Raw genomic sequence first — 24,134 nt, 5'->3', positions numbered from 1 at the left:
TTTAATAATTCTTTTTTGTTAAGAGAACAAATAGCAAAGGGAAATGAGTCACAGATACCTATGACTTTTCTCATATCAATACAAATATCCACCTTTTCTTTCAATAACCTTTTGATTTCATCAATTGGTATATCCCTATTCATAAACCACATCATTTTCCACACTTCAATATATGATATTTTTTTTTGCAAGGTGATGAGGTTAAGAGACTTGCCCAAGGTCACACAGGTATTTATTAAGTGTCTGAGGTGGAATTCGAACTTGGGTCCTCCTGACTCCAGGGTCATGCTTTCTCTACTGCATCAACTAGCTGCCCTCTCAATATATGATTTTTATAAATGGGTATGGCCCATGATTTTTATCATTTAATGGTGGTTAATATTCTGGTGATAAACTTCTTGACAAATAGTGAGCTTAGTTCTGTTATGACAATCTTTTACTGGATCCAAACTCCAAGTCATGGAGTCTTTATCTAAAACTTAAGAAGATATTGCCTACTTCCTTTCAGAGCACTTGAGTCACTATCACAATAGGAAAAAAAACCCCAAAATTTTGTGACTGATTTGTTAAGACTACTATTTCCAAAAGAAGAGTGAGATACCCCAATTGTGATAGAAATATTGGTAAGACATGATTTGGCTCATTGAAATTACATCATGTTAAATGCAATCAAGAATAAATAAAAAAATAGGAAATTTGTTCTCTGGTGTCAAAGAACTTACAATCAAATTGGGGAGACTAAAAATTAACACCAAATAATGAGAAAAATAGTTGATAATTTCCCACTCAATTCCCCTACCAGACTAGGAACTATTTTATATTTTGATAATTAGAAAATTTTTTGGTATAAGTACCTAAAAATAGAGGCAAAGTAGTGGGGAATTATTTTCTGCACTACGGATACAATGTGATAAAACAGCAAGACGCTGTGGATTTTTGCTGTTTTTGCATTAACAAAGAATTTTCACTGTATTAAAAAATTCAACACAAATCAAATTCATCAAAGTATTTAAAGAATCAAATTTACATCCAAATTTTCAAAAAACATTTATGCATGCAAACTCCAAATTTGATGTGTTTTCCCCTTTACCAATAAACAAATTAATATGGAGGATAGGTTACTATACTATACCTCTTGTAATATCAATGCTAGGCTCTGTAATTTAAATCATTAAAGCAAGGAAAACTAGTCTTTACTGAATAATATTTTCACAGTTCACAAAACCTAACTTTGCTAAACATCATATTATACTTTTCCTTAAAGAAAATGACACCTTACTGTTTGACTGTCTGGGAATTCCATTTTCAGTAATTTGTGAGCGCATTCTTCAAAATCTAAACTGTAGACAAAAAAAAAGCATATTTTAGATTTGGAAGTCACAGAATTTGTTTAAAGAACACAAATGAATAGCACAGCACCTCCTTTCATTGTTAATCTTGTATGATTATAGTTTTGTGCAATTTCAGTAGTCTGGTATTATCTGAAGGAAAATAAATGATATTTATCAGATACATAACTATCAAAGATAATAATTAATATTACCACATATGATTTTCAGTGTTAAGTCTTTGTATTTTAACAGTAACTCTAAAGAAAAGTCCTTTAATTTGTTTTGATTTATTTATTCAGTTCATTGTCTTTAGTTACAAATTTAGCAAAATAAATAAGTCTAATTCAAGCATACCTCCTCAGTGAGAAAAAATTTTGAAAATACAAAAGAATAATGAAATAAAAACTAAAAAATTATGAGTCTTTGCATATTATATACTCTGAAGTATTTCTTGAAATTTTCAAATTAAACAATCCAGGAATTCAGTCTAAAAAAAAAATAGTTTAGATGTCTGAATTTTAGGACATCAGACTCCTAGGTTCCACACTTTAAAAATATGGTATCTTATGATGCAAAGTAAGCCAGTTTTTCACATAGCTGCTCTAGAAAAGCATAAAGAATAAGAGAGTTAAAAAATGTTTACCTAGATAAAATTAAGAAAAATGAAATAGTAAGGACAAGGTAGAAACAGAAAGAAGATGGAAATTTTTCAAGTTGATGTTATTATTGGGGGAAAACAGTCACATCACACATCATAAAAAAATATTTAATTCAGTGAGATAGTCTAGTGAAGTCAACAATGATTTTAATTCAGTGAGATATTCTAGTGAAGTCAAAAATGATTAAGTACTTATTATGTGGCAGGTATACTAAGCATTAGTTAAACAAAAAGGGGACAAAAATAGTCCTTGCTCTCAAGAAGCTCATAAGTTACTGACCCAATCTTTCATTTTGCAGACCCAGAAAGGTCACATAACTTGCTCCAGGACCACAAAGATATTAAAGTAACAGAGTCAGAATTTGAATTCAAGTTCTTTGGCTTCAGGTTCACTGCTTCTTCCTTACATCTAATTAATACCAGAAACTCTGAACTTCATTCAAGAATAATGTTAACACTTTGATGTGATTTTTACAAGAGGTATGTTTCCTTATTAGTTCTCATTCTGCTTAAATTTAGAACTGAAAATATAAAAAAAATCAACAAAAATTACATTACATTAACTTCACCCCTGACTACCAACTTACCACTACAGCTGAATTTTATAAAACAATGCATTAAAATAAGGCATAATGAGGAAAAACCACTGATCTAAATGAATCATTAACCTTTATAGTTATGCTGTACAAAATATAACTTGAAAAGTCAAAGTCAATTTTGAAGAGATCATTTTCAAAAAAACCCAGAAATATTAAAATAGCGTTTCTTCTTAATTTTCTTAAAAGAGAATTTAAATTATAGGAAAAATCTAAACTTTGAAAAAACAAATCAAGTAGTTGATGGAGAAAGTAATAAATAGCTGTCTCCCTTATTAAATTTTATTTTCCTTCTTGCCTAGTAAGTGAAACATCATAGAGAAAGCCAGCTGCATGAAGAGGCTTATTTTTCTTGTTTCTAATTTTATTTATAAAGTACGTGGTCATTTTCCAACATGAGAGGTCATGTTGAAGTTATACTCATTGTTCTATGAAGTATTTTAAAATTAAATTTAAAACCTCCGATATAGATTAGTTCCTGGCATAAGTTTTCAATTTTTCCAATAGCTCCAATAAAATAAATTTTACAACTGATTCAAAATTATGAAAGTTAATTATTTTTGACATTGCAAATTTACACATAAAAACAACAAATTCACTTTATGTTTAAGTCTTAATGTCTCAGGTTGTGTTAGAAATGAGTGAATGCATTATTAGTGGTGAAAGAATGAGTAAAAAAGGGCATACTTGGTCAAAATAAAATCAGCAGAGTATCAAGCCTACCTACCAACAAATCTAAAATTTAAAGAAAAGGAAAGATTCAAATCATATAAAGTCCTTGGAGATTTGAAAAAAAGGTCAAACCAAGCTGAACTGAACTAAAACCAAAAAGACACTTAAAACATTTTCAAAGGACAAGCCAATCCTCAAGGAAGGAAACACTTGTTATCAGTCAAAATTATTCAAGTGGTCCAACAAAAGTGGAAGAATAAGGCTGTGCTAAGATGAGTCTTAATAGACCAATACTAAATAAAGACAAGATGGAAAAAGTTATTTAACTCAAATATTTTGCAGAAGTTTGTTCAAAGATTACCTAATAAAATTGGTTTTGATTTGCTTAAAAGGCCCCACAAGCTACCCCACACAACGAAGTGATGGACTTGGGAGGTAGAATGAAACATATATTTAAAGTAAGATTAATGAGGGAATTGGCATTGCCTAACAAAAACTAGGGCTTCAATTTTTTTACTTTTGTTGTAAAGGTGGGAAAGGGAAGAAAATAAATTCTTGCTAATAAAAAAAATTAAATACTTTTTAAAAATGTAAATTCTCAAAAAAATAAAAAGAAAGTAAATTCTTATAATAAACTTTATTTTGGTACAATAAAAACACTGTATCTACATCTGTATCTACTGTAGCAGCCCGCTACAGGTCTTTTTAAAATTTAACTAGTCTTTTAAACAATGCCTTTTAGACTTCAATCTCTCAACAATTTCTAACAGCCTAAGGCAGTAGCCAAAGTCAATTTAAATGACATATTTGTGTTAGGAGTAAAAAAAGATAAAAGAAATATCCTCTAGCTCCAAAAACTTTTACACTGGTAGGAGACTTAAGCTATAGAGAAATGGCTTTAGTTTGAAAGTAACATCCTAAAGCCATGTGCTAGGTTATTCATTAAAAGGTTATAGATTAATTAAGTGGTTCAAAGGACCAAGGTTCCTTCTTGGTCAACTTGATCATTGTTCCTACTCTCCTTTCCTGAGTCATAAATATGTTCAGGAACAATACAAAGGTCAAGATGACTGGAAATGTCCAAGGGTGTAGCAGATGAGCTTGGTGTCTTCAATGTCTGATCAAGCTCTTAAGTAATCCATAGTGCCTAGCTTCATGGTACTTAGAACAAACTGCACATGCCCATTCTGTCATGAGAAGTGTTCATATGATTGGGTAGATACCCTCCTAACTCAACAATGAATTTGAGGTCTGTTGGTTATCCTCAATCTAGTTTTAGGCTGTCTGCTGAGATGGTTTTAATTTTACCTGGCTGCCTTTGTGGCTGCTATGCATGTTGAGGCTTCTTAGAGCCAAAGATGAGAGAAGGGATTATAAAAATAGTAAAGGAATAAGGGAAGTTAAACTTCTGACTTGTGACTAATACCAATCGTTTGACCAAGAATGGAAGGTACTATCCCCTACCAATAGATACCCATTTTCTGTTCTGCATACTCTTCTTCTGATCTAAGAAAACTCTTTTTTATTAACTGTCCAATGGATCACAACTTTTGTATTTTGTTCTATTTTAAACATTAAATACCCAATCAGTCTAGTCAACTCTGGACTAGTATATGGCTGTAATAAAAATAAGACAATAAATGCAAAGAAGAGGACTCTGTGAGGTGCTATGAACAATTCAAAAAGGAACCAGAGAAGGCTTCATAAAGGAAATGGATTTTCAGCTGGTCACTAAAAAAAGGAAAATATTCAACTGGAAGAAGTAATGGGAGATGATAATCTGACGGTGTCATATATTTTAGGAATGTAAAGGAAGGGGGATAAGAAAAATAAAGACATCCAACCTAGCAAAAAGAAAAGTTTATCAGTACCTTGGAAGACATTTCAATGGTTATCATGATGGAAGTCAAATGGTAAGAAGTTAAAGAAAGGGTAGAGAGTAAATGGAAGTAGCACGTACATCTTATAATCTATTCTTTCTAAGACTCTGGAAGTAAAGATTATAAGTAGGAAGGAGGGGGACTAGTAGTGGTGAAGGGGACAGGACAGAAGGTGAGTAAGACTAGAGAAGATGGGAGAGGGTTTAGTCAACTAGGTGATTATAAGGGGAAAACACAGATTTAAAAGATAGAAGTTGAGGAAGTACCTGTTAAATGGCCTGAATCACCCTATTAAATGACAAGAAGAATATTAGTCAGCTAAAAGGTGAAAGAAAAAGCACTAAAAGGGAGGAACAACACAAGTGTAGAGTGGCTGGGTGACTTGGGCCCCAGGGGAAGGACAGTGATCTAGAGCAGAGACCTCCAAAATGGTGTATCCTCATAGCTAAAGTTCTTGTATCCTGATAACCTGATATTGAGGAGAGAGGTGGAAAGAGGGAAATTATATTTATAATATTAATTATTATATAACATTATATTACCTCTACTACAATATTATTTATTCATTATCTTTCATTTTCTCTAAAATTGCATGTTTTAAAGAAGAGGTCTTTCAAGTTCTTAGAGTGCATAGCAATTATAAAGATTGTTTACTAAGTTCTAAGAGTGATTATGATCCTGCTTAGGGTGGTAGAAATAAACTAAATTATGTTTTGAAGTGCTAAATAAATAATTTATTTTATTCAGATTATTAAGAATATGTGGACAATCTCAATAAAAAAAAGGGAAGGCTCTTCCATAATAGTAACAGGGGTTAATTTATAAGAATTCAATAGAAACTGATATTTGTTTAATAGAAAAGACCAAAACAAAATGTCAATCTATCTCTATGGAATGTCAACTTCATTAAAAAAAAGTTTAGTTTTCTATGACAATTTAATCTGAAAAGAATAAAGTATTTAAAGGGATTTTCTTCCTCTCAGGAAAGAGGTGAACTAATAGTCAAGCCCAAACCAAAAACTCTTAACCAATATTTTGCTCTGTAACATTCTAGCATTTGAAGATGAAGCTAAAGCCAAGAAAATTTTCAGACAGAGTGAAAACAAGATGACTCCTACTTATGAATCATAGCTATTACATCATACTAAGTAGAAATAGACAAAACCTAGTAACAAAACAAATCTGGGAAAACATTCTGCCTCCAGTATAAAATGTAAACACTGGCTCCACCATCTCAGTTTCTTCACTTTCAAAACAACAGATGTAGTAATTATTTAACATTTCACATAATTCTTTTCATAATTAAACTCAATGACTTCTAGTCTAAAAGGAATTGCCTTGTTTTCAAAAGTAGTTATTGCCTTTATTTAATCTCACTTTGAAGGGTCTTTAAAATTTGAGGACTTGTTTCTAGTATTATTCAATTTCCATGTACACAGATCTTTTCCCATCTGTACTGCAACACACAAGATGAAAAAGTTAGCAGAGAACTCCTTTGCTTAGAACTAGAACTTGGAATCCAAACAAGTAAAAATAAATCATTAAATTTCCACTATATCACTGAAGGAGCAGTTCTCGAGATTTTGGTTCACGATTATATTTAACTAGAAGAGAATAAGATGGTAAATAGTTTTCTATTATAAAGCAAAGACTATCAAAGTTACAGAGATGTTTTTAATACATAATGGTAGGAACTTACCTTGACTGAATAGCAAGATAAATTGTTCGACGAAATGATACAAGATTGATTTCTGTTTTGTCATGGATAGTCACTTTTTGTCCTGGAAGAAAAACATCAAAATGAGTGTGAAACAAATGCGAACACACTTTGTTTAATTGTATTTTATTAACATCAAATCAGATGGATTTGTGCAAGATATTTTCTCAGTTGCAGGATAGGTGAACAGTTCTAGAATCTGTAGTCAGTAAATTTACTGAGCCATTAGGCTACAATCTAGCATGTTCTATGTCAGTTTCTAGGAAGAGAATCAACTTAATTTGTAAAATCCTTTAAAAAAAATCCCACAAAAAAAAGAAGAAAAAAGCCCACAATGTCAATCTAATTGTGGTGTTTTTTTTTTAAAAAGAGAAAAATAACAAAAATAAAATGGGTGGGCAATTTTGGTGGGCAACTTCAAAAAGTTTCTGATCCAAATGAAGGAAACCCCTTGCTACTACCTATGTACTTTCCTCCGATTATAGAAGGACTTCTTCCAGGTTACTGTAAATAACATTTTAAAGGTGGACATAGATGTAGATCTTTTGGAAGAAGTAGATGCTTTAGAAGAATTCATTCTCTTATGAATTCATTCTTTTATTTCTGAGAATAAAGGACTCACCATAAAAAAATCAATAAAAATACATAAATACAATATAAAGGTAAATGAATGTGAGTCACATTTGTTGTCTAATTCATGAAAATTTTACTCAAATTTGCTTTTAAGTTTGAAAATGAGGCACAGAAAATACAAGCATAAAAATCAATTTTCCCTTTAAAAAATATAACAGACTGATTCTAAGAATTAATTATACAAATACCTTATTTTCTTAAATACTACTGCAATAACCTGGGAAAAGTTTACCTTCTTCATCTTCATCCCCTTCTTCTTCCTCTTCATCTTCTTCACTACTTCTAGCATCTTGGTCTGTGTTTGAATCACTGTCACCCTCATCAAGAATTTCTAGAAAAAACAAAGTACATAATAAAATCAAAGCAAAAATGTAAGATCACATGTCACCTGTATCACATTTTTAAACAGTATACCTGGTTCATTCTTTGTTTCAGGGCAGTTAGAGAGCACCAACCCCTTAGATAACATGAGCCAAATCAGCGTGCTCTCCTGGGAAAAAAATCATATAAATTATCCTTCTGTCAAAAAAAACTATGTAGTCATGACATAAAGACTGAATAAGGAGAATGAAAAGAAGTAGATAGTTTTCAAAACACAATGTGAAAAATTTTAGAATGGAAACTGGCATATTTTGAGAGGCAAAAATTTCATTATAAGGAGAGTTGTCAACTATGAAGACCAGGGTAGGGTAGAGAAGATGAAATAAGACTGCTAAGGATTTCAAGGTTCTCAAATGCCTTTAATAAAACAGGAAAAGGGGGAAAATGCCATTATTTCTTTATTATTTATTTCATGCCCTACATGGGTTGAATATCAGAAACTTCTGCTATTCAAAGTCCATGCCTAGGTGAATATATTTGCTGTTTGGAAAGATTTTCCTCATTTTAAAACAATTGCTCTAAGGGACTTCTGGCCAAGATGGCAGAGAGAAGACAGGCACTGTGTTAAAGTCTCCTGATCTTCCCTTATATATAATATGAAACAAACCTCTTAGCAGAAATCCAATTGACAAAACCCAGAAAGAGAAGCTAGGAGAAGAACATCTACCTCAAAGTTTGTCTTTTCAGATCGTGGGTGAACCAGGTAGCATAGGGCAGACTCTGCTGGGAGCACAGGACAGTATGAGAGCGGGACTAGCCTGATCCGCCACAGGGGCGGGGACCAACTGGGCAGCAGAGGAATTGGTTGTGGCACTGACTCTGTGGAGCTTGCTGGCAGGACAGGAGGGTGAGTTCCAGTGTAGGACAGGTGCAGACACTGATCCCTGGGCTCCTCTGGTCTGGAGGAACTCAGAGTCCATATGTTCATTTCAGCTGAAGTTTCATCCCAGAACAAAGGCAATTACAGTTCACCTCTGCCCCAGAGGTGTGAGCAGCAGAATTCCCTCAGCTGTGAATAGGGACAGCAATTACCTTGTCCTAGGGCAAAGTCCATCATTGTTCAAAGATAAAAATAATATTCTTCAGCAGATTTAACCACCCCCTCCAGGCCAAGAGAGAAGACCTCAAATCAAGGTCACAGACACTCCAGAAAAAGTAACCAGCGCACCACTGGCTGGTCCATGTGGAGTTACTAAACCCAGTGAGTAAAGCCTTTAGGAATCTCAACACCAAATCTCTGCAAACCAGTCCCTCCCCAACACAAGGTCTTAGGAAAATGAAGAAAGGCCAGTGCAAAGGAAGGTCCATACAAAAATTCCTAGAAGGAAAAGACCTAACTCAGAGAGACCTAGAAGCTCTGAGGAGAATAAGATCTGGTCTCCAGTGCAGAAAGACTTCCTAGAAGAAATCAGGAAGAAGTTTAAAAATCAATTGGAAAATTTGAGGGGGAAAATTTGAGGGAGAAAATTAACACCTTGCAACAAGAAAACAAATCCTTGGAAAATACAACTGAACAAACATAAAATGAGAAGAATTCTCTCAGATCCTCAATTGGTCAAATGCAAAAAGAAAATAATTCTCTGAAAACCTCAACTGGTTAAATGGAAAACTCTTAGAAAAACAGAACTGACCAAAAGGTAAATGAAGAAAATTCTTCTCTAAAAAAAGAATGGAGTTTTAGGAAACTAATGATTTAATGAAATAGCAAGAGTTTGTTAAACAAAACCAAAAAATCAAAAAAAATTTAAGAAAATGTAAAATATCTTATCAACAAAACCACTGACCTACAGAATAGATTGAGAAGGGACAACCTGAGAATTATTGGTCTTTCTGAAAACATTGAAGAGAAAAAAGCCTGGACTTAATATTATAGGATTTAGTGATGGAAAACTGCCCCTGATATCATGGAACCACAGGGGGAAAAATGGTCCCTTTCCCTCTGGAAAGAGATCCTAAAATGAAAACACCAAGGAATGTTATGGTCAAATTCTAGAATTATCAGATAAAAGAGAAAATCCTGCAAGCAGTCAGAAAAAAAACAATTTAGATACCAAGGAGTCACAGGCAAGGATCACACAAGACCTGGCTGCATCTACATTAAGGGATCAGAGGACCTGGGATGAGATATCACAAAGAGCAAGGGAGGCTGGAATGCAGCCAAGAATCTACTACCCAGCAAAGCTGAGCGTTCTCTTCTAGGGGGAAAAAATGGACATTTAAAGAAATGGGAGGATTCCAACAATTCCTGATGAAAAGACCAGAGCTAAATAGAAAATTTGGACATCAAACAGGAGGCTCAAGGAAGACACATAATAATAAAAACAGGGTAAAGAAAAAACTGCTATCAAAAAGATGAAACTGGCTATATCCCCACCTGGGAGAAAGATTCTCATAACTCTTGAGAATTGTAACTCTATTAGAGAATATAATTAGCCAGAAGTGATGGACACTCATAACTTTTCTGTGACTAAGATATGATTTAAAAACAATACCTCCTTAAAAAGGAGGACAGTGAGGAAATGGGAGGATGGAGGAGATTGAATGGGGTCAATCTCATTACATTCAGAGGTACAAAAGAGAGGAGGTGAGAAGCACATGAATCTTGCTTTCCTCAGATTTGACTTAAACTAACACACACACTCAGTTAAGAAACTTATCTTACCTTTCAAGTATTAAAAATGGGAAAAGGAGAGGGGGGATGGGGAGGGGAAGAAAAAGAGGAACTAACAGAAGGAAGGGAAGGAAGAAGGGGAAAAGGGAAAGTGGAAAGAAAGGGGAGGGAGGTTGATATAGGAGGGCAAACACATTGAAAGGGGTGGTATTCAGAAACAAAATACTGGGGAATATGAATATAGTGAAAAAAGGGGAAAAATGCAAACAGAGGGAAGATATCATGGAGAGCAATAAAGAGTTAGTAATTATAACTTTGAATGTGAATGGGATTAACTCTCCCTTAAAACGTAAGCAAATAGCAAAGTGAATTAAAAACAGAATCCTACAATATGCTATTACAAGAAACTCATTTGAAGCAGAGAGATACATGTAAAGGTAAAAGATTGGAACAAAACATATTTTGCTTCAGCTGAAATGATAAAAGCAGGGGTAGTAATCCTATTCTCAGACAATGCAGCTGCAAAGATAGATCTCATTGAATTAGATAAAGAAGAAAATTATATCCTCCTAAAAGGTACCATAGACAATAATGTAATTTCAATACTAAATATGTATGCACCCAACAGTACAGTAACAAATTCTTAGAGGAAAAGTTGAAAGAGCTACAGGAAGACATAGATAGCAAAACTTTACAATAGGAGACCTCAACCTCCCACTCTCAGATAAATCTAATCATAAAATAAACAAGAAGGAAGTCAGGGAGGTAAATAGTGTTAGAAAATGTAGATATGAAAGACTTATGGAGGAAAAAACTGAATGCAGATAGAAAGGAATATACTTTTTTTCCTACAGTACATGGAACTTACACAAAAAAAAATGACCATGTACTAGGTCATAAAAACCTAATGATCAATTGCAGAAAGGCAGAAATAGTGCATACATCTTTCTTAGATTATAATGCAATAAAAATCACATGTAATATTGGGCCAGGGAGATATAGATGCAAAACTATATTGGAAAGTAAATAACCTTATTTTTAAAAATGAGTGGATCAAACAACAAATTATAGAAAGAATTAATTATTCATCCTAGATAATGACAATAGTGAAACAACATATCAAAACCTATGGGATTCACTCTAAGTAGTTGTCAGAGGATATTTTATATCTTTAAATGCTTACATGAATAAATTAGAGAAAGAAGAAATCAATGAACTAAACATGCAACTAAAAAAATTAGAGAAAGAACAAATTAATCCCCAATTAAATACCAAATTAGAAATTCTAGAGATTAAAGAAATTAATAAATCAAAAGCAAGAAAATTATTGAATAAACTGAATAAATAAATAAATAAGTTGAATAAATAAAACCAAGAGTTGGTTTTAAGAAAAAATCCAATAAAATTGATAAAGCTCTTGTCAATTTGATTAAAAAAAAGAAAATCAAATTGCTAGTATCATATATGAAAAAGGTGAACTCAAGACCAATAAGGAAGAAATTAAAGTAATAATTCAGAAGTATTTTGCCCAACTCTTTGTCAATAAATGTGACAATCTAAGTGAAATGGACAAATATTTACAAAAATAAACGTCACCCAGTTTAAATGAAGGGGAAATCAAATACCTAAACAACTCTATCTCAGAAAAAGAAATTCAACAAGCCATTAATGAACTCCCTAAAAAAAAAAATCTCCAGGGCCTGATGGATTCACAAGTGAATTCTATCAAACATTTAAGGAAAAATTGGTTCCAATTCTATATAAAATCTTTGGGAAAATAGGTGAAATTGGAACTCTGTCTAACTCTTTCTATGACACCAATATGGTGCTGATACCTAAACTAGGAAGACTTAAAACAGAGAAAGAAAATTATAGACTGATCTCCCTAATAAATATAGATGCAAAACTGTTAAATAAAGTCTTAGCAAAACGATTATGACAAGTCATCACTAGGATAATACATTATGATCAAGTAGGATTTATCCCAGGAATGCAGGGTTGGTTCAATATTAGGAAAACTGTCAGGATAATTGATTATATCAATAACAAACCTATCAGAAATCATATGATTATATAAATAGATGCTGCAAAAGCTTTTGACAAAAATGCAGCACCCATTCCTACTAAAAACACTAGATTGTAGGAATAAATGGATTGTTCCTTAGAATTAATAAACAGTATCTATTTGAAACCATCAACAAGCATTTTATGCAATGGAGATAGGCTAGAGGCATTCCCAGTAAAATCAGGGGTGAAACAAGGATACCCACTATCACCATGACTATTCAACATTGTAGTAGAAATGTTAGCTTCAGCAATAAGAGAAGAAAAAGAAATTGAAGGAATTAGAATTGGGAAGGAAGAGATAAAACTCACTCTTTGCAGATGATATGATGGTCTACCTAGAGAATTCCAAAAAATCATTTAAAAACTACTAGAAATAATTAGCAACTTGAGCAAAATAACAGGATATAAAATAAACCCTTATAAATCCTCAACATTTCTATATATGACTAGCAAGATACAGCAGAAAAATCCCATTCAAAGTAACCTCAGACAAAATAAAATACCTGGGAGTCTACCTGCCAGGGGAGACTCAATAAAAAATCAAGAATTTCCAGGGATTCAATGACAAAAAGTGCAAAAGAAGGTGGCTTAGCCTTACCAGATCTAAAATTATAAACCATCGGTTATCAAAACTGTCTGGTATTGACTAAGAAATAGAGTGGTGGATCAGTGGAATAGACTAGGTGCAATACCAGGAAACGATTATAGTAATCTGCTGTTTGTTAAATCCAAAAAGTCCAGTTATTGGGATAAAAACTCTCTTTGATAAAAACTATTGGGAAAACTGAAAGTTAGTAAAGAAGATACTTAGATTAGACCAACACTTCACACCCTATTACCAAGATAAGATCAAAATAGATACAGGATTTAGTTATAAAAAACAATATTATAAGCAAACTAGAAGATCAAGTAGTTTCCTTCTCAAATCTATGGAAAGAGTAACAGTTTATGACCAAGGAAGAGATAGAGACCATCATTCAAAACAAACTAGATAATTTTGACTACATTAATTTAAAAAGCTTTTGCACAGACAAAGCCACTGTAACCAAGATCAAAAGAAATGTAGTAAATTGGGAAACAATTTTTGTAACTAGTATTTCTGACAAAGGACTCATTTCTAAAATATACAGAGGACGCAGTCAAATTTTCAAAAATCAAGCCATTCCCCAACTGACAAAAGGTCAAAGGATAAGCAAAGGCAATTTACAGATGAGGAAATCAAAGCAATCCATAGTCATATGAAAAATTTCTCCAAATCATAGAGAAATGCAAATTAAAGCATCTCTGAGATACAACCTCGTACCTCTCAGACTGGCCAATATGATCAGAAAGGACAATGATCAATGTTGGAAGGGATGTGGGGAAATCTGGGACACTAATACATGGTTGGTGGAGCTGTGAACTCATCCAACCGTTTTTGGAGAGCAATTTGGGATTATAACCAAAGGGCCACAAAAATGTGCATATCCTTTGATCCAGCAATACCACTACCAGGACTATACTCTGAAGAGATGGTTAAAAAAGGGTAAAAAATCACTTGTACAAAAATATTTATAGCAGCCCTGTTTGTGCTGGCAAAAAATTGGAAATTAAGTAAATGTCCTTCAATTGGGGAATGGCTTAACAAACTGGGGTATATGTATATTATGGAACACTATTGCTCTATTAGAAACCAGGAGGGATTCAGGAAAGCTTAGAAAGAGTTGCATGAACTAATGCTGAGTGAAATGAGCAGAACCAGAAAAACATTGGGGGTGATGATCATTTTTTTTTTTTTTTTAGGATTTTGTAAGGCAAATGGAGTTAAGTGGCTTGCCCAAGGCCACACAGCTAGGTAATTATGAAGTGTCTGAGACCAGATTTGAACCCAGGTACTCCTGACTCCAGGGCCAGTGCTCTATCCACTGCGCGGCTGCCCCTGGTGATGATCAATCTTGATGGACTTGCTCATTCCATCAGTGTAAAAATCACAGACAGTTTGGGGTTATCTTCAATGGAGAATACCATCTGTATCCATAGAGAGAATTATGGAGTTTGAACAAAGATCAAAGACTATTACCTTTATTTTAGGAAAAAAACTTGTTATCATACTGTGTAATTTTGCTATCTTGTATATTTTTCTTCCTTAAGGATATTATTTCTCTCTCATCACATTCAACTTAGAACAAGGTATACCATGGAAATAATGTAAAAACTAACAGGCTGACTTCTGTGGGGGGTGGGGGAGGGAAGCAAGATTAGGGGAAATATTACAAAACTCAAAATAAATAAAATCTTAAAAAAAACCCTGAACATTAAAATCAATCATATAGGTCAACCAAAGAATGGTCATATGTAAAACAACAGTAGCAGAAATTTTATTTTGAAAAAGAACTATTTATTTATGAGTTTTACAATAGAATTTACACTAGTTTAAAACCCAGGACACTCCTGGCTTCTAAAGTAATTTGTTTGATGATATTGTCCATAAAAATCAATGAGTTTATCAAATCTTTTCAAATCTGTAATTTCAACAGCATAGGCAACAGCACTGTGCTTACCTAAGGTTTTTTCAGATGGCAATTTTCTAATGATGAGGCCTCTAAACACATCCAGGCTTAAATTCAGACAACTCACACAGTCTGTAGCTGACCCTATATTCAATTCTAGCTTGAAAAGGCCTACATTATCTTATATTAAGCTGGCAAAGTCTTCAGGAAACTAAGTCAGGTCCATGCCATAATGAGGCAATCAGAACTTTCTTTTTAGGTTCTTTTCTTTTTTTTGCAAGGTAAACGTGGTTAAGTGGCTTGCCCACAGCCACACAACTAGGTAATTATTAAGTGTCTGAGACTGGATTTGAACCCAGGTACTCTTGACTCCAGGGCCGGTGCTTTATCCACTACGCCACCTAGCCACCCCTGGCAATCAGAACTTTCAAGTCAGAAAAATGTCACAGGATCATATTCAAATAATCCTTGCTTTCTTTTAAGGATTCTAAGTCACTTATAGTAGGTAGTTTACATGTAAATGTATACCTGAAAGCTTCCAAACAAATCATCTTGGCAGAAGTATTATTACTTAAATGGAGAAGAGTATGATACTATTTCAATGGTTTTCTAGCAATAAAATTTGCCAGTTCTCTTGAAGGAAAAATTATAAAATTTAAAGTCCAAAATTTCACAACATAGCTTGGATATACTTTTTAAAAAAGAGAAAAATACTAAACTTGAAAGTCAGTCAGTAATAAACAATGAATAAGTGCCCATCATGGCCTAGACAGTGTGTTAAACACTGCTGATACAAAAAAAGATGAGAGTCCTTGTTCTCAAGGAACTTGTAGTCTTATAGGATTGAAATAACACTGAAAAAAAAACCCATAGAGAGGATAAACAGAAAAAATAATTCATAAAGACAAGATATTAATAATGAAAGGGATTAGGAATGGCTTCAAATAGAAGACAAGATTTTAGCTAGAACTTGAAGGAAGTCAGGGAAGTTAGAAGATGAAGAAAAAAAGTATTCTGGCATGGGGAACAATGGGTGGAAATGACCAGGGGATGGAATGTTGAGGTGTCTTACTCCAGGAACAGCAAGGAAGTCAATGGGGCATAGGTAGGGTGTAAAATGGACAAAGACTGCTTAGGAAGCTGAGAGAAGGGATAGGTTATAAAAGGTTTTGAGTGTTAAAGAAGATCTTATATTTGTTCCTGGAAGTGTTAGGGAGCCACTCAAGTTGGGGGAAAGAGGAACAACAAAGTCAGACAATTTAGAAAGATCACTTTGACAGGTGAGGGAAGGATGGACTAGAGTGAAGAGAGATTACTGAAATAGTTCAAGAGTGAAATGATAAGAGCCTCTACCGGGGTGGTAGTAATGCCAGAGTAGGGGCATATATGAGAGATGTTACACAGTTGCAAGAGTTAGAGCTGGTTAAGTAGGTTTGACTATCATAAGCATAGAGATGATAACTGAATCCAGGTGAGCTGATGAGATCAACAAAGGGTATGGAGGAAGAAAAGAACAGTGTCTAGGAAAGAACCTTGTAGGATTCTCATACTTAGCAAGAACAACCTGAATGAAGAGGAGACTGAAAAGGAATACATGGAAAGGCAGAATAGAACTAGGAGTGAGCAGTGTCACCTGAAGAGAACACAGTATTCAGGAGAAGAAAGAGATCAAGAGTGCTAAAGGCTATAGATAAGTCAAAAGGACTGAAGTGAAGTCACTAGATTCAGTAATTAAAAGACAATTAGTAAACTTTGGAGTGATGAAATCAAAGTCAGGTCTACTGCTGTTATTATTTGTCCTTTGTTCATGAAGACCACCACATCAGGGAGGCAATGCCATGACAAGCACATGAATTGGATTTGAGTTAGGAAATGCTGTGCTAAGTCACCAGTCTCACTTTCTCCTCTAAAGCCATCTGGCTCCAGATATAAAATATGAATTAGGATGACTGGAGATGGCCCTGGATATCAGGCAATCAGGGTTAAGTGACTTGCCCAAAGTCACACTGTCAGTAAGTGTCAGGTGTCTAAGATCAGGTTTGAACTCAGGTGGTGCTGATGTCAGGGTTGGTACTTCATCCACTGCTCCATCTAGCAGTCCATTTAGCATCCAGGCTATAGATAGTTAAGAAAGTAGAAAGAATACCTTGCTTTCCAAATGCTACCAGACATAAAGCAAACACAACTCATTAGATCACTCCATATTATTAATAATACTATGCCCATCCCTTAATACTGTCATTTTTTGGTAACCAGTCCCTAGTGATGCAAAATATTTTTGAAAGAATGAAAGTCAAAGAAAATGCAGTGAGTAGTTCAATTAGTTTCTCCTGACCTACAGTGAATTCTACTTAACTGAGAAAGTTGATTAGATTTCATTTTTAATAACTAGGTAATTTTAAAAAAAGAGATTACAATCTCAAGGGGAAAAAGGCATAAAGATGAAACTTCTTATTTCTTTGGGAACAAATGTTAACAATAAGAAAAAGAACTAACAGTTAAAATTTTCAGCTATGTCAATAACCTAAGGAAATAAACTTGTAATTATAATTAAAATGTTCTTTAATTTTGATTCCTCAAATCAAAATATCCAATTTGTATCAAAGAAACAAGCAAATGGTTTGGGCTTTTCGTCAACCCATAGACATTTAATATGCATTTACAATGCATTATACTTGTTGCTAAAAAAGTTAAGTGAAAAAAAGTTCACTTCAAGTCACTTTCATTCTAGGTATAGAGACAATATTAAAAGACATAAGAAAATTAGGAAAAATTCAAGATAATATATTAATAGCTGAATTATATAATACAGCCTTAGTGCTATAAAGGGTATTTTAGAGGGTTAGGGAGACAGATAAATGAAATAAACAGTCAAGGGTAGGACATGCTGGAATAGAAGGGCTAAGGCTGAGGAAGAAATAGAGAAGTAAGAAGAGTCAAATAACAGGTATCAGAAGGAAAGTTATCAAAGTATTATTTTAGAAAAATGCATCTGGAAACTCAATTCACTAAAGTTAGTGAAATCAGCCAGGTAATTGTTCAGTAATGATAAAAATAATTTCTAAAGACAATGTGAGGAAATTCTTGATAGGACTGGGAGGATTGATTAGATTGAGGTGATTAAGGAGAGATAATAGTCAAGGATAACTCAAAGTTTTTTTTTGGTCTATGACATTTGAGCCACCTTGTATATATCACTTAATCTCTCTTGGCCTCTAAAGAAGTAACAAGGTAATGGAAGGAATAAATTAGACAACTTCTAAGATATTTTAATACTCTAAATCCTAAATAACAACAAGAAAAGGGAGCTTTAAGAAGTGAAGCTGATTTGAAGTCATGGTTGATGGTTCAATTTCAGACATGTTTAATTAGAGACAGGATATCTGAGGCGAAATGTTCAGGTGAGAGATGGAAATGGAGATGACACGAAAATAGAGGTTGAGGATGAAGAAATGAATGTCATCGCCGTTTGAATTTGGCTATGTGGTTGATAAAAACAATAGAGGTAAAATTCACTATGTTTTTAAAGTAAACACATAAAAAAATTATGTGATATTATATATAGATGATAGGATCATAGAGTTAGAAGGGATCTCAGAGTTCCAAGCTACTCAACATACAGATGAGGAAACTTAGGCCCAAAGAAGAAAAGTTTATTTGGGGGTTACACAAGAGCTTTTTTTAAATATCAAAAAATGGAATTTGAACTTAAGTCCTCTGACTCAAAATCCAGCATTCTACTCACTGTGCTAAACTGCCTCCTGTAAGGCCAAATGCTGGCTCAGAAGAAGACTGTCATGTTAAATTCTCAGTCTCCTTATAGTCTTATCACCCATATCAATTCAATTAACATGTTCCAGTTTCTAAACAGTTTTTCTGTTATTTAAAATTCTTAAGCTTTTAAACAAAGGGCATAATTCTTAAAAATTAAATATTTTAAGACAATCACAAAAATGAATGCTCCATTAAAAATATAAAATTGCAGTTGTCTAGATTTTTTACACTTGAGAATCAACTAAAATAAAATTCTACTGACCTTTCTTAATAGTTTTATATTTTTCTTCATTTTCCATAAAATTAGGATCCAATTTGAAGACATCTTTTAAAAAACAAAAACAATATATTTTAAAATCATGAAAACACTCCTGATATTTATATTAAACTCCATGCTTTGATAATTTTTTTTTTTCTGTGTCTAACTTACTAAGGACATCCTCTGGATTATAGTCATCTTCCAATGGAAGCATATGAGTGAACTGGTCTTCTTCTTCTACCAGATCAAGTCCATCCAGAATAACAGGATGATCCTTGAATCCATCCTTACGTACTGCAAACATCACTTCAATCATATATTGAACTCTTTTGTCAATTTCAGATTCATGGAGAATGTTGCGAAGGCGTTCAAATATAGCTATAATTCAAAAGAAAAAAGTTATCTGGATAAAAGACTCACACAATATTCAACCAAAACCCCAATTCTATAGTAAAGAAAATACTTACCATTAATTCCCCTAGGTGATACTTCTGTTAATTTTAGGCCACACTCTTTAAGAAATCCAATTGCTACTTCAACACTATCATCTGTTGGTCTTTCAAGAAGTAAGGTGAGCATCTCTAAACATAAAACTTCATGTGCCTGTAAGAGTTGGATTAGTATGATGAAAAGAATATGCTTCTGGATAATTATTAAAAAATAATACTTTTAAGTTATATAATATCAATGAAAATTTCTTTGAGCCACTAAGTTCTATGACCTGCTACAGATTAGTTAACATCAGTAACTCACTTAGTAAATTTATTTCTTCTACTTCTGTCTTCTACTTTTGTACATCTTAAAATCTGTTAACAAATGTCCCAAAATTGTTCAAAAACATTAACTCAGATTAAATAGAGGGACTGGTAGACCAGGTGTTCCTCTTCACATCTGCTACATGCCAGGTTCCTTCTACCAGCCTAACTCTTCATCCTGGAACCTTAATCCAATCTTGGAATTTTTCACTGGATATCACCTCTGTCCTTGAGACTTTCTCTCTAATTGGATGGATGGCTTCTTCCATAATGTCTAATAAAAGAGTGCTCCAAACCAACCCAGACTAATTCCAATCCAGGGTTCACTCCAGACGTCCTACACAATGGAGGAATGGCAAACCTTTATATTTCCTCCTCCTCCTTCTTTCAGTTTTCCTTTTATGGGCAGGGGCTGTCTTTTGCTCTACTTATTACCAGCACTTAGCACAGTATCTGTCACACTGGTGTTGCTGTGTAGTCATTCAGTCCTGTCTGATTCTTTTTAACTTCTGGACCACAGCAGGCCAATACTGTTCATGGGGTTTTCTTGGCAAAGATAATAGGAGTGGTTTACCATTTCCTTCTCCAATGGATTAAGAAATACAGAAGTTAGATGACTTGCCCAGAGGTCTTCCTAACTCCAGGTTCAGCACTCTAACTGCTGAACCACCCAGCTGCATCTCACATAAGCGTTTAACAAATAGTTGATTGGCTTATCAATGCCATTATTTTGGAAATATTCTAAATGCCATATTTTACCATCTTCAATCTATAAATTTCAGTTTTCAAGTAGAGAGTACTTTCAATAATTCTGGATTAGGGGCAGCTAGGTGGCACAGTGGCTGGAGCACCAGGGCTGAAGTTAATTCAAATCTAGCCTCAGACACTTAAACATTACTGAGCTGTGTTCGACAAGTCACTTAACCCCATTGCCTTAAATAAATAAAATTTTAAAAAATTGTGGATAGGAGTATGTTGTTTAGTATAATTTTCTGATTAAATCATATGCAACTAATAATTTAACCTTATAAGATCTCTCATTATATGGTCTAATGTTTAAAAAAAAACATGAATTTTGGGGGTAAAGGGAAAAAAACCATGTAATTCTATAATAAAAACTATCATAAAACCAATATTTCTTATAATGGAGCCAGACAATTTAGACAATCTTTATAAAAATCGCATGTATATTACAAGAAGGGAAAAAAAGTCTAAATTTCATCATCATCATATCAAATAATAATATTGTATCAAATAAATAAAATCATATCAAAATAGATTCAAAGGATAATCTCATCCCTATAACAGAAAAATAATTATTCCACTTCACAGAGAGGAAAGAAATGTAAAATACCCCAATTTAACTTTTTGGCAAAAACCCTGAACATATCTTCAATTAACTTTATACTATTCACTACAGTGTTTGCAAATCTTGTGCAATTTTGCAATGTCTCAGCATATGCAAAATCAATTGTCTAAAGTATTAAGGAATAGTTTATTTGTACTCTCATGATGGTTAAGGAAGTGGATCTCAAATTTTTTTCATGAGTACGAGTGAATCCCAATAATTAAAAGAAATTACAGAAGGAGACACTGAAACTGGCACTTAGTAACCCTAAACAAACTTGATTTTCATTTATTATTTCTTCTATTTGTTTAAACTGAATAATCTGAAGGCAGAGATGCTCCCACAATCATGGTCTAATGAACAAATGAGAAGGAAAAATAGCTTTCAGTTTTACTCTCAAGATTAAAAAATAAATGAAATTACATTATTTCAAAGTATATCAATTTGTAAAGTGTTCACATGGAGCTTGCTAGCAATATAAAATGTAAATGTTAAAAAAATCTAGATATTTTCTAGTTCTATATCAAAAAATATTAGGTATGTTCATTACAGTCATTAATTAAAATACTTAAGAAAAAAATAAATTAATTCAAATATTGTACGTCACAACAAAAAAGCAACAAAGGATGTTACAGAGTTAGATTCCTTGCTTTATGGAATAGATCAAAATTTCAAGAAAACTACTTACCACATTCTGGTTGATAAGATGTGCAACAAATTTTGAAGCAGTTAGACAAAGTTGCTGTAAAATGAAGCAACAGAGTTAAGATAGAAAACTGGAATTCCTGAGTCTTAAATATCTTCATTTAGCTACAGAATACATAGCATTTTAAGAATTTATCTAAAATGTAATTAGTATGAAAAACTTATTTTTTCAAGTAGGAAAATAAGTACATAATAAATAACATTTGCATATACAGAATAAGTTGTTAGGGGTGTTAATTCATTGTGATTTATCACTGGAAAAATTCTATAAATTATAGGAATTTAAGTATTATTAACCTTGCTCTGCATTGTAGTTCAGTCTCAGATTATTACCATTACAGAATTTAGAATGCAAAGTTTATTACAGACCTTATCATTTCTTCGATAGCCTTTTCGAAAATTGAGAATTAACCTCTTGAGGATAAGTTCTCCAATATTTGGAAACTTTGAGTTGATAATTGCCACAAGGGCTGCATAAACATGTGTAAAGATTGGAGATGCACTTTGTGCTTGCAAAACAGATCGAGACAGCAATCCCCTGTGATTTAAAAAAAAAAAAGGAAAAATAAATCAAAATTTGGTTTAAAATAAAAAAACTGCAATAACAGAAATTTTCTCCTATAAGCAACAGTGAGAACCAAAGATAAACCAAATTTTTCATCACTTTAAATAAACACATACTACGTGGTCTTCATAACCCTAAAATAAGCCTATTTCTCCAAATCTAGGAGTAGGCTGTTATAGGTTATCTCTTTTAGCTCCTAATTTCTGTTAAATCATGACCTATGGCATTCTGAAATAATTTAAAAGTTAAGATACTGGAGTGGTGTATTTTCCTCAGGCAAGGAAAGTTGAAGTGACCTGCTTAGGGTCACACAGCTAAACACCAAATTGGACTTCAGAAAGATGAATCTTCCTGACCACCCTAGCCATGGTACACTACACACCATGACATGAAGTTGCCTTTCACACATTAGCTACAGTACTAACTATAAAATATCTATGGTATCAATGATAAAGGCAGACTAAGAAAAGATTTTTCTATGAAACAGAGCCTACTGTCACCATAAAATAAAAATTAGTCAAACTTTGTTTGGGAAGACCCTTCCATCTCATCTAAAAAAAAAATCTCTCTCCCATATCATGACAGTTCTTATTTTCATTCACCAAGTCTCCTGCAAATCTATGCTCTATTAGTTACCTAGAGCTATCAAAACCTTCAGCACCATGAAGTAGTTTGCCTCACCACCCCCCAACCTCCCTGCTCCCCAATCAAAATTCATCAATCTTAGCTAACGAAACTCAGAGGAAAGCTAATAGACAAAATTATATTGCAGTCCAAAAGCTCCACAGAATTAAACTTTCCAATAGGGTACTCATGCCTCCCTCTTCCCCAAGAAATGGCAAGATCTTTCCCTTTTTCTTTCTCTTTTTAAACAAATAATACTTATGATAAGTGAATGAGGTGTATAGAGGTACTTCAAAAACTGTGAAGCATCAATGAAATATAAAGCTGAATTATTTCTGTTGTTCTCTTAGCCTTGTGACAACACAAGGTCTAGGACAACAAAAAGGTTCATCATCTTTGAAAAATGTTTCTAACTTTCCAAATTCTCAGCCCATTCTCAATTTATTTTAAAAAGGTTTTTGGGGGGCAGCTAGGTGGCACAGTAAATGGAGAACCAGCCTGGGAAGATCTGAGTTCAAATCTGGCCTCAGACATTTAATAACTGTCTAGCTATGTGACCTTGGGCAAATCACTTAACCCTATTGCCTTAAATAAATAAAATCTTAAAAAAAAAAAAAAAAAAAGAAATAAGGTTGTTAAAAAGTTTGACCAGTTTAAGACAATGGATATGAAAAATAACAACTGGATAACAAGTTCTATTAAAAAAGGTTAAGTGAATAATGTGTGATTATTATTATTATTACATGGAGACCTATTACAATCTAAGTCAGAAAGAATTCAGTTTAATTAGCAGTTCAGATATATACCACTGAAAGAAAATGACACAAAATTAATAAAGATTAATATTTTAAAATAGTCATGTTTGTTTTTGTCATTGTTGCTAGGTTACTTTCAAAGAAATTTTGTGAAATGAAGTACTTGATACTTACCTGCCCCTCACTATATTTTCCTGAAGGAGTTCTTGAATGATAATTCCTATGTTAGAAATGTTCACTTTATTGATAAGACCATTGATTGACTTCTTTAAGGCCTCCCAGCTCATTCTTTGGTATGCCAGGCTATAAAAAAT

General features: G+C 33.3%; 1 protein-coding gene across 2 annotated transcripts in view; it reads right to left on the bottom strand.

The window, feature by feature from the left end:
* The window catches only part of CWC22 (CWC22 spliceosome associated protein homolog), an 80,780-nt gene that overhangs the window by 33,240 nt on the left and 23,406 nt on the right, over positions 1-24,134 (bottom strand). For both annotated transcript variants that reach the window (XM_074215575.1, XM_074215576.1), the window contains 9 exons: positions 23,995-24,123; positions 22,246-22,414; positions 21,860-21,913; positions 19,536-19,671; positions 19,240-19,446; positions 19,072-19,134; positions 7,720-7,818; positions 6,837-6,918; positions 1,280-1,340 (listed from right to left, as the gene is read on the bottom strand). In XM_074215575.1, coding sequence (XP_074071676.1) covers positions 1,280-1,340; positions 6,837-6,918; positions 7,720-7,818; positions 19,072-19,134; positions 19,240-19,446; positions 19,536-19,671; positions 21,860-21,913; positions 22,246-22,414; positions 23,995-24,123 — 1,000 coding nt within the window. The remainder of the gene's footprint in view (positions 1-1,279; positions 1,341-6,836; positions 6,919-7,719; positions 7,819-19,071; positions 19,135-19,239; positions 19,447-19,535; positions 19,672-21,859; positions 21,914-22,245; positions 22,415-23,994; positions 24,124-24,134) is intronic.

Source organism: Macrotis lagotis, chromosome 1, assembly GCF_037893015.1.
Source record: "Macrotis lagotis isolate mMagLag1 chromosome 1, bilby.v1.9.chrom.fasta, whole genome shotgun sequence".
NCBI classification, from domain to species: domain Eukaryota; kingdom Metazoa; phylum Chordata; class Mammalia; order Peramelemorphia; family Peramelidae; genus Macrotis; species Macrotis lagotis.
The sequence above is the reverse complement of the archived record's forward strand: the minus strand, read 5'-3'. Positions and strand labels throughout refer to the sequence as shown.